The 11186-nt window shown below is 32.0% G+C and overlaps 1 protein-coding gene across 1 annotated transcript; it reads left to right on the forward strand.

Moving 5' to 3' along the window:
- The first annotated feature begins 7932 nt into the window (after window positions 1–7932).
- On the forward strand, window positions 7933–8962 carry LOC109338301. Its single transcript, XM_019575504.1, has 3 exons — window positions 7933–7974; window positions 8118–8454; window positions 8661–8962. The coding sequence occupies exons 1-3, from the start codon at window positions 7933–7935 to the stop codon at window positions 8960–8962; spliced, it is 681 nt and encodes a 226-aa protein (XP_019431049.1).
- Window positions 8963–11186: the final 2224 nt, after the last annotated feature.

The raw sequence follows: 11186 nt of genomic DNA on the forward strand, positions 1-11186 counted from the left end.
ATTCTGCCAAGCTTTCTATAAATGGCAATGGCCAAAATTTTGGTTTCTTCAATTGCAGGATAGGGGTAAGACAAGGTGACCCTCTATCCCCCTTACTATTTTGCTTGGTAGAGGATGTCCTAAGCAGAGGAATTACAAGGTTGGTCTCTGAAAACAAAGTGAAACCCATTGGTGGTCCTAGAAGCACAATAACTTCCTCTCATGTGCTATATGCAGATGATATCCTAATATTTTGTAGAGGCAACAAAAGGGAGCTTAATAAATTGAAGAAGCTTATTGTTGACTATGCATCAGCTTCAGGCCAACAAATCAACCAGAACAAATGGAAGTTTTACACTGGTAAGGCCATAAACAGGAAAGTGGTTTATTTATCCAAAAACCAAACTAGACCAGTTGATTACTAAAAAACCGATCCAACACAATACAATCACATTCAGTTTTTATAGTTTGATTTATGTGGGTCAGTTTTTAATTCTATTTTTGGACTCATCTTGATTTCAACATCTGTATCCCATAATTGTTGCTTTTGGAGAAATGGTGAATGTGTTAAGAATCTGGCTATGACATTCTTCTATGAACTAAATGAAAAAAACATATAATTGGGTTTGACATTATATCTTAACTCAAAACCTTAAGGCATTAGGTGTATTAGTTCATCCATTTCTATGCTCTTCAACTTGTCGCTTTAACACTCTATTAAGTCATACGTAGAGATGGCAAAACGGGCATTACCCGCGGGATACATTTTTTGTCCATTTGCCCGTTTTGCCCGCCAAGTTTGTGGGCATTTCTGTTGGGCATGCGGGCGGCCCATAAACATAATTTAAGGAAAAAAATAAGAAAATTTTAGATTAGGTATGATGTAATGTGATTTTTAATCCCTAAAAAATTTGTAATCTAATGTAATTTGTTAAACTTCATATAAAATAGCAAAACATTTGTTAATTTTTTTATCTTCAACTACTTTATTTAATTTCATTTCATTTATTATATGATTTTTTTTTAATTATTCAAAAATGCCTGCGGGCCGCTTGCAAGCCCGTTAGTCCGTTTTAAAACGGGCATGACATTGAATTTTGTCCGTTAATCAATGCGGGCATGCCCGCGCCCGCTTAAATTTTTGCGGGCATTTGCGGGCGCGGGCTAAACGGGTCGGGCGGCCCGTTTTGCCATCTCTAGTCATACGCGTCAAACCATTGGCTTTGATACACTTATTGAGAAATCTTCATCCATAAGCTATAACATTTTTCAATAGGCTAAGTGAAGAAGCATATAAGTAGGTTTGACACCACATTATGACCCAAAACCTTAAAATAGTAAGTAGTTTTATAGGTTCGCTCACATGTTCTTCAACTCATATGCTTTTACATAATGTGAGATTTCTCATTCACGCTTAGAATGTCCAAATAAAATCGGAAAGAACCTACATTTTTTTAGACCAAAAAATCTTTTCTTCTTAAATTAGCTTCCATTTTGGTCCACAAAGACCTCTATGATCTCCTTTTCAAGAAGAAGCCCTCCAGAAGGAACAGAGATTACCCAAGGCGGCGCTAGTCTCCGAGAGGTGAACACCTCATACAATGTGTCGTTTGAAGAATTCAAAATCACATACTCTAACTAGTCTAATCCCCAACATATATTCTCACCGCACCAACACATAGATTTCACCACATCTGAAAGACCAAGCTCTTTTACTTCCATAAATCCTCTACCACCATCGTGTCTGAATATGCAATCGCGTTAGCACCCTTGGCTTTGGTGATAACCGCAATGGTTTCGAAAGTAGGGATCTCTGCGAAGCAATGGATTCAGAGAGAGATAAGAGGAATTCCATGGAATCGAGAACCTCCGTGGAAAAAAGTTGAAGTTGGAGGTGTGGCTCTCTCTCTCCCTGGAAACTATATTAGCATGTTTTTTTGGGAGAGAAGTTGGAGAAGGAAGATGAGAGGAACGAGAAGAGCTAAGAGGGTAGGAGAAGGATTCTCATCTATCCATAACCAAATAACATTTCCTAAAATAATATAAAATATTAATTTATATTTTTTATATTTTTTCTTAATTAAATGACACATTTTAATTGGTTTAGTACACTATTAGAGACACCAATAATTACAGAAGATCTTCATTCTTAAATGGCAAGCCAATACAGATGTGGAGAGAAGTTTTTTTCTCCATACAAAACCAAAATTTTCTCTCTCAATCACCTCCACCTCTAGTTTAGATTGAGACTTTTAAGTATATAAAAATTAGAGTAATTATCCATTTTCCTCGCTCATATTTTTTCCGTGGATACTAATTTAGTTCTTAAAAATTTTAAGTGATATTTTAGTTCTTCCGTCATTTCGGTTTCGTTAACTACAATAAATTTGCTCAGATAATACATTAAGTGCTGACATGACCTTTACTAGATAGTCCAATGTGTATAAGTTATCATGTCATTGATTAGAATTTTATAAAGGAACAAAATCTGCTTCCACATTCACTACTTCAAAACTGACAAATCCGCAAATGCAACAAGAACAAAGAGAGAATCCATCAAACAAAAGAAAGAGGGGAAACTTTACCATACACTTCTGAAAAGAGTTGTGCAAGGAAAGCAAGGCTTCATTGTCTTCATGAGTATAAGAGAATTGAGATTTGTGCATACATGTTTACATTAGATATAAGGAAAATTGAAGAAACGTGGATCTTATAATTCCAAATTTCCAATAATACATACATATAGAGGGAACCAATCAAAGATTTGACACAAGAGGTGGTGTTGGGGTTGAAGGAGAAGGAAGAGAGACAGGAGTAAAAGGGGCTCTATTTTTTTTTAAAAAAGCATCAAAAAATACTTTTATTAAAAAATATTACTTAAAAAAAACAACGTGACGAAATGTTTTTAAAAAAAACTTCTAATTCATGACATGATAATTTTTACATCTAGGATCATCTAGTAGAAGCAATCAGCACTTAATGTGTCACGCGAATAAATTTGTTATAGTTAACCGAGTCGAGATGATGGAAGGATTAACGTGACTCGACGTTGAATTTGTTGGGAACGAAAATGTCACTTCAAATTTTTTTGGAACTAAATTGGTACCCACGAAAAAGATAAGAGACCAAAATGAGTAATTACTCTAAAAATTAAGATGTTATCGACATTTTTATCTTTTTATTTAAAGTAGATTACACATTTATCCTTAAATCTTAAAAGAAAAAATTATCTTTAGTATTGGAGAAGAGTCTCAACCTTTTCATTTTTGTTCTCTTCGGATTTTTTTCATTTTTATTCTATTCCCTCTTTTTCATTTTTATTTTCCTAACAACTTAATATTTATGTACTATAAAGAATTACATAAAGTATCTATTATTCATTTGCATTATTTTATTTTGAAAATTTAATTATAATTAAACTTAAATGATAGATTATACTTTAACGACATATATGTTTTAAGTGCTATTCAATTTGCAAGTTTGTTACAAATTTGTTCTAATCCTTTCCTACACAAATTTACTATCATTAGGAACTTTAATGTTACAATCAACTACCTATTTGCTCCTTTTATAACTGAGGTTTCTTGGCATCCTCCTCTAGTGGGTTGGACTAAGATTAATTTGGATGGTAATGCTCATGGAGCTCTAGGTCCTACCAATGGGGGAAGCATTTTCAAGTATAGCTCAGGAGCTTTTATGGGCTGCTTTGCTTCCAATTTCAACATCCAATATTCTCTTTATGCTGACAGTCTGCTATCATTGCTATAGGGATTGTTCATGCGAAAGGTTGGAAAAATCTTTAGTTGGAATGTGATTCAGCTATAGTGGCGGGCATTTTTAATGGCAAATTCTCTGCCTCGACGTTGAATTTGTTGGGAACAAAAATGTCACTTCAAATTTTTTAGGAACTAAATTGGTACCCACGAAAAAGATAAGAGACCAAAATGAGTAATTACTCTAAAAATTAAGATGTTATCGACATTTTTATCTTTTTATTTAAAGTAGATTACACATTTATCCTTAAATCTTAAAAGAAAAAATTATCTTTAGTATTGGAGAAGAGTCTCAACCTTTTCATTTTTGTTCTCTTCGGACTTTTTTCATTTTTATTCTATTCCCTCTTTTTCATTTTTATTCTCCTAACAACTTAATATTTATGTACTATAAAGAATTATATAAAGTATCTATTATTCATTTGCATTATTTTATTTTGAAAATTTAATTATAATTAAACATAAACGATAGATTATACTTTAACGACATATATGTTTTTAGTGCTATTCAATTTGCAAGTTTGTTATAAATTTGTTCTAATCATTTCCTACACAAATTTACTATCATTAGGAACTTGAATGTTACAATCAACTACCAATTTGCTCCTTTTATAACTGAGGTTCCTTGGCATCCTCCTCTAGTGGGTTGGACGAAGATTAATTTGGATGGTAATGCTCATGGAGCTCTAGGTCCTACCAATGGGGGAAGCATTTTCAAGGATAGCTCAGGAACTTTTATGGGCTGCTTTGCTTCCAATTTCAACATCCAAGATTCTCTTTATGTTGACAGTCTGCTATCATTGCTATAGGGATTGTTCATGCGAAAGGTTGGAAAAATCTTTGGTTGGAATGTGATTCAGCTATAGTGGTGGGCATTTTTAATGGCAAATTCTATGTTCTTTGGAAGCTGTTCAACAAATGGCATTTGTGCCAAGTGCATATCTCTTCTATAGTCCTTAGAGTGCTTCACATTTATAGAGAATGGAACTTTTGTACTGACAAATTATCCTCCTTTGATATATCTTCTCAAGTTTATGATTGGTGGGATCATACCCTTCATTTATTCTTGAGGAGTTCAATAGAAATAGATTAGGGCTTCCAAACTAGAGTCTGGATCCTCTCCAGTAATGGAGAGAGGCCAGTACATCATAAGATCATGACACGTGGCAGGGTAAAAAATCAATGGTTATAATTATTCAATAAAAATAATTAAATTTTAATTAAAAAAGATAAAAATCCCTAAATCCCTTCTCATCATGCACCTCATCTCTCTACCCTCTCCATACTCTCTTCTTCCACATACTGTCCCTATCACATTGTTTCATAATTCACGTGAAAGTGAAATGCATCACATTTCGTTATGCTTTTCTATTTTTATGGTAATTCCGGTTAACAACCAGAGCATCGACACCGTAATGTATCACTATGCCACGACGGTGCAATCCAGGTGATGGCAACAGAAGCGAGAAGTGTACAATGAGATTCTCCAACGTCTCAAGGATTCCGACAGCAAATTAAAGAAGTTATGCAACCTGGCTTCGACGATCTGCTTTGAGCTCACTTTAGTAAAGGTCCTCTCATAAAGAAGAATAAGGAAGAAGAAACTTTGTGATTTGATTTTCTGGATGCAGAAATTTTTATTTTTTCACACAAAAACTGTTTCTCTAGTGATGATAAACATCATCACATTGTTTCATAATTCACGTGAAAGTGAAATGCATCACATTTTGTTATGCTTTTCTATTTTTATGGTAATTCCGGTTAACAACCAGAGCATCGACACCGTAATGTATCACTATGCCACGACGGTGCAATCCAGGTGATGGCAACAAAAGCGAGAAGTGTACAATGAGATTCTCCAACGTCTCAAGGATTCCGACAGCAAATTAAAGAAGTTATGCAACCTGGCTTCGACGATCTGCTTTGAGCTCACTTTAGTAAAGGTCCCCTCATAAAGAAGAATAAGGAAGAAGAAACTTTGTGATTTGATTTTCTGGATGCAGAAATTTTTATTTTTTCACACAAAAACTGTTTCTCTAGTGATGATAAACATCCGTGGAAGAAGAGGATATGGAGAGGGTAGAGAGATGAGTTGCAGGATAAGAAGGGATTTAAGGATTTTTATCTTTTTTAATTGAAATTTAATTATTTTTACTGAATAATCATGATCGTTAATTTTTTACCCTGCCATATGTCATGATCTTATGATGTACTGGCCTCTCCATTACTGGAGAGGATCCCGACTCTTCAAACTATAGGTTCAAAAATGTGTAAAGTCAAATGTATAAACTCTTAGTTCTCTTTGTAATCTTTGCAATTTTTTCCTATTTTTAATATATTTGAGTGCAGTTGCAACTTAACCTTTAAAAAAGAATCGTAAGTTTCTTAAGGTTTTCTAATGTTTTATTAATCGATTAATTAAAATAAATGTTAATTAAAAATCAAATAGTAAAGAACAATAAAATTAGTTTTAGAATATTTAAAAATTATTTTTTATTATTAATATATTTATACTTAAAAAATGACGACAATACCCACTCCCGTTATTTGAATATGCATATAATAATCTTTGTTTCACTGTTTATATTTATAATTTTATATATACACATTTCAAATATATATTAAAAAAACAGATGACATCTCCAATTTGGTTGAAGAAACATTTTCCTAATATTCCTAGCCTGAATCCAATGGGGTAAAAAAAAGGAGAAACACCTAGCTAAAATATAAATGCATAAGTATGTAATATGACGATACTTTTATTCTTACATAGCATTTCTATCAACAACAAAAAAATGTTGTGTGGACAACATTTTGATAAAGGGGAATACAAATCTATCTATTTTTGTTATTTTTAATGGCGTTTATATAAAAACATTAAACATAAAATTTTATGATGCATACACAGTTTTTAACATTTAATTAAACCTGATTTTTTCTCTATTTTTACGAACAAAAAATTGCATGACTTAGTGGTAAACTACTAAATATATTTTTTATCTTCAATAATATCATTTAAAATCTATATACTGACGGTGCAAAAATTTATACACATGCACTTCATCATCCATATTTATTATGATTAACTTTTTTGAAAAGTCAATAATAATTAAATATCAATGGTATATGATGTAATGATAGTCTAAAACTCATACACTATTAATACATGCATTTTTTCTCTTTTTGGATATGATTGATCTTCGGCTAAAATTGGACGGTTCAAATAAAGGGTGGACATCTTCTATTCCACAAGTTGTATCATTATATGTATCATCTATTTATAATTGGTTGAAAAATATTTTTAAATTAAAAAACTAATAATTAACTATTTTTCTGATCAATCATTCATAATACATGCAATGATACTACTTATAAGATAACAGATGTACACCTTATATTAAAATAGTACCAAAATAAGTGTCACATTGTTGCTTAGAAACGCTAGTTTATATTGTTTTTAGTAAGGTTCCATCTCGAAAAAGTAACATAAACGTTGGTTTATAATTGATTTCATTGCATTATGATTCCGCTCCTAGATAGAAGTAAGAGATGAGGGTCAATGATGCTTATGAAGCATTTTATTGTTATCTTCAATGATATCACATGCAGTAGTGTTAGATGTTAATGTAACAGCCTTTTTTTATTCCCACATTTAGTGTCAAGAAACTAGAACAATAACCTCTGATTAAGTGAAATTTCTCATAATTAAGGAGTAGAAAAATGTGATGGAAAATTCAACACATTAATAATGTAAACTCTAACATAGTATATGCAACAGATAATAATTTCTCCAACTTGCTAGAATCTATGAGGAACAATATCAAATAATGTTGTAATACACAAGGGAAATCTGAATTTTAACATGGAAAACCTTCCCGAAGTGAGAAGTAAAAAACCACGGGAACAAGCCACTCAATCAAGGTCAACTATAATCAAAATAGGAATACAAGAGTGTCTCCAAAATACAGCACAAAACATGTTCAACAATACGGCATACAACAGAGAAACAAGCTTGAAAATGACAACAAGAAAAACCAGAAAAAACAAGAAACACAGCTGCTGTAACAGCTTGATTTCTACCACCTTGGACGTCGTCTCACCAATCCAACCGTTCCGAATTAAGTACTATAAGTTGTGAACCTGCTGTCAAAATTTCAGCCCGATCCAACGGTGAATAAAGATGCAGTCGCGAGTTTCTCACGGCTGCTCGGAGTTCGTGCAGGTTGAGTTTTCTTATCTTCTCTCACACTTTTCAATTGCCTCTTTTTGCATAAATTGCATTGACTCCTTTGTCACATCTGACCCCTATCTATTAGATTAAGTGGGACAAGTGAGCTTTGCCCAACTGGGTCTTTCTCCACATAGGAAGGGAACCCAAACTCATCGGACGAATCCGTGCCTCTGCCCGCACCAGCAGGAGCAGACACAAAGCAGAAACAGCAGCAGACAACAGCATCAGGTGGTATGATGGGTTCACTGCGCCTAATAGAACTTCAGCTTGTGGCCTTCATTTTGGTTTTCTCAGCAAGTGGCCTTGTTCCATTACTTGATCTTGTTTTCCCTGGACTTACCTCAGCTTACATCTTAGCACTTGCGCAATTTGCATTCCCTTCTCACGAGACATCATCATCAAATCATGTTTCTTCATCAAAAAAAGCCTGCATTCTCTTCATCTCTGCTGAACTCCATGATCTTCCAGCAAGTAGTAAATATCATAAAAAAAGCCTGCATTTGTTCAATTGATCGGATGCACCATGGTCTGGTTTGGATGCACCAAAATCTGTCCAGAGTTGTTGAGCCTCAGTCTGGTTTCCTTTCCCTCGGTCATGTCTTGAGCCTTAATCATTCTTTGGTGATATCTGCTGCTATGAGTCAACGGCAGAACAAAACAGAATAATTGTTCATTAGGGGATGAGCATGCTGTTAGGTCAGCAACTCCACATCTTTTCTTGCTCTCATTTCAAATATTGACTGAGAATATTATTAGTAGTTTGTCTTTGTTTTCGCCGCCTGCGAGGGCGTTGGTGCCCATGATCTATACTATTCGGAGGATTTTTGTGGATATTGATTGGATCAATGATGTGTGGATCAACAAGGCTTTGCCTGCAAATGCACAGGTTCAGGTAATTTTTGTTCAATTTTCTATATGCACATCTTTTTCACATCTAGTTAACAGTGTATTACTTTCTTGTCAACTTGTATACGGTTAAATCATTTTATCTCCATTCGATTTTTTTAAGTTATGTGGATGAATGGAATATTTTAAAGAGTTGTTGTTAAGAGTTATTAGTTTTGGTATACAATGATTGATTTAATCAAAATATAACTCTTAAAGTATACATTATTGGTTTAACTTCAATAAAATAATGAATTGGATTAAACTAAGATCTTGGTTATGGTACTCTTCTAAATTTGCTTCAAATTGTGGTGTCTTAATCCTAGTTTGTGTATCAAGGTTATTGTAACTTTTTAATTTATTGTTTTCTAGTAGTATTGGGTTAGCACTCATTGTTCTTCTTTAGCACACTTTAGCAGACTACTTTATCTTATCACTTTTTTAATAAAAAATTAAATGCAATGTGAGGTAACTCCTCTAAAGGCATAGTGTCTCGTTGCATTACTTTATCTTGTCATTTTTAAATTCGAAAAAAGCTTTAAATAAAAGGTGAGGTAGCTCCTCTAAAATCTAGTACCTCGTTGCACAACTTTATCTTATTATTTTTATAATAATAGTTTAAACATAATGCGAGGTAGCTCCACCAAAGGCTTAGTGTTATGTCAAATTACTTTATCTTGTTAAGTTTTTAATAATAATTTAGTGATGTAGTTCTACTAAAGGTCTACTCCTTTGTCGCACTACTTTATTTTGTTAATTTTTAAATAATAATTAAAACATGGGGTAACTCTTCCAAAGGTCTGGTGCGCTATTGTGCTATTTTATCTTCTTGTTAATTTTTTAATAATAATTTAAACACCAGGTTAGATAGCTCCACTAAAGGTTTAATGTCTCGTCACACTGCTTTATATTGTTAATTTTTTAATAATAATTTAAATATATGAGATAACTCTTCTAAAGGTTTAGTGTCCGATCAAACTACTTTAACTTGTTAATTTTTTAATAAAAAATTTAAACATAAGGTGATGTTACTTCTCTAAAGTCCTAGTGCCTCATCTAGTCACTTTGTTTTGTTACTTTAAATATATAAAAAATCAATCAATCAAACATTTTTCAAAAGATACATAGTCTTGATTTCTCTATTGCAACTAGAGAACGTATGAACATGTCACTTCCCTGCTGTCAGAGACAAAAAAAATTAAAAAAAATTGTTTTTGGTCTTTTCTAAATGTAATAATGTGAGAGTAAAATTAATCTTTTCAACCAATATCCACATGATTGATCTAGATACCATTTTTATAATGAGTGATATGATGTAACTAACACATTCCTAATCCGTAATCGACTCTCAAACTTAAATTTTGTCTTTGAGAAGACTGATCGTTATTGTTTAAGTTGGTTTATCATGTTTTCCATAAAAAACATTTATGAGAATTTCATTGAATTGATTTGCATTATTCTTGTCATGCTGACAAAAAGGAGTGGCCACAATAATCCTTATTTTTTTTCTTCAAATTAACAATTAGTAGTAATGGACATAAAGAAGAATTAATGATTCACATAAGCTTGAAAAAATATATTTTAAAATACCATTTTAATTTAAAATATAAAAATTATTGCATTTTCATATAAATGTCATATAAAATTTTGTAATTGTATTTAATTTACTTCCAAATTACCATTTTAATTTGAACATTATCTCATTAAAAATGGTAATTTGATTAATGTTCCAACTTAAAGTAGATTGTTAAAAGTCACAGAAAAATTCCTTACTGACTAAGCTAATAACATGATTATTATTTTTCGGTATACTATATCATGATTATTATGATTAAACTAATTTCTTTTTCACTATACTAATTCCTCTCTGGATAAATTCTTTTGTATTCAATGTGCCAAAAAATATCATCTCAGCTAATTACCATAAATAAATCATGGGTATCTGACTTTTGTAATTTCCCAAAAAGGATAACTTTTTCATAATTAAATCATATTTTTTAATAGCTAAAATTAAACATGAAGTAATAAAGTAAATAATATATAATTATAAATAAATAAAAATATAATATATATATATATATATATATAAAATTTAATTATAAAATAATTTATAAATATGTAGATATTCCTAGAGCGAATATCATATTACTCATTCTCACCCCTAAGCTATTTTTTTATAGGTACTAGTTATGAGTATTTTTTATTAGTCGCTAGTGGATGAGGATTTTTATCATCCCTAATACTGTATAGTATTTGATGAGATATTGAGTAGTGAAGGAATAAGATGAATAATATTTAATGATTGAGACTTTTATCAC

The sequence above is a fragment of the Lupinus angustifolius genome, unplaced genomic scaffold (genome assembly GCF_001865875.1).
Source record: "Lupinus angustifolius cultivar Tanjil unplaced genomic scaffold, LupAngTanjil_v1.0 Scaffold_21_137, whole genome shotgun sequence".
NCBI classification, from domain to species: domain Eukaryota; kingdom Viridiplantae; phylum Streptophyta; class Magnoliopsida; order Fabales; family Fabaceae; genus Lupinus; species Lupinus angustifolius.

Excerpts from the sequence above, each read along its gene's own strand:
- LOC109338301 (XM_019575504.1), top strand. The coding sequence starts at position 7,933 with ATGCAGTCGCGAGTTTCTCACGGCTGCTCGGAGTTCGTGCAG. Across the intron at positions 7,975-8,117 it reads GCTGCTCGGAGTTCGTGCAG|GAAGGGAACCCAAACTCATC; the intron begins GTTGAGTTTTCT and ends TTCTCCACATAG. Across the intron at positions 8,455-8,660 it reads ACTCCATGATCTTCCAGCAA|GGGATGAGCATGCTGTTAGG; the intron begins GTAGTAAATATC and ends ATTGTTCATTAG.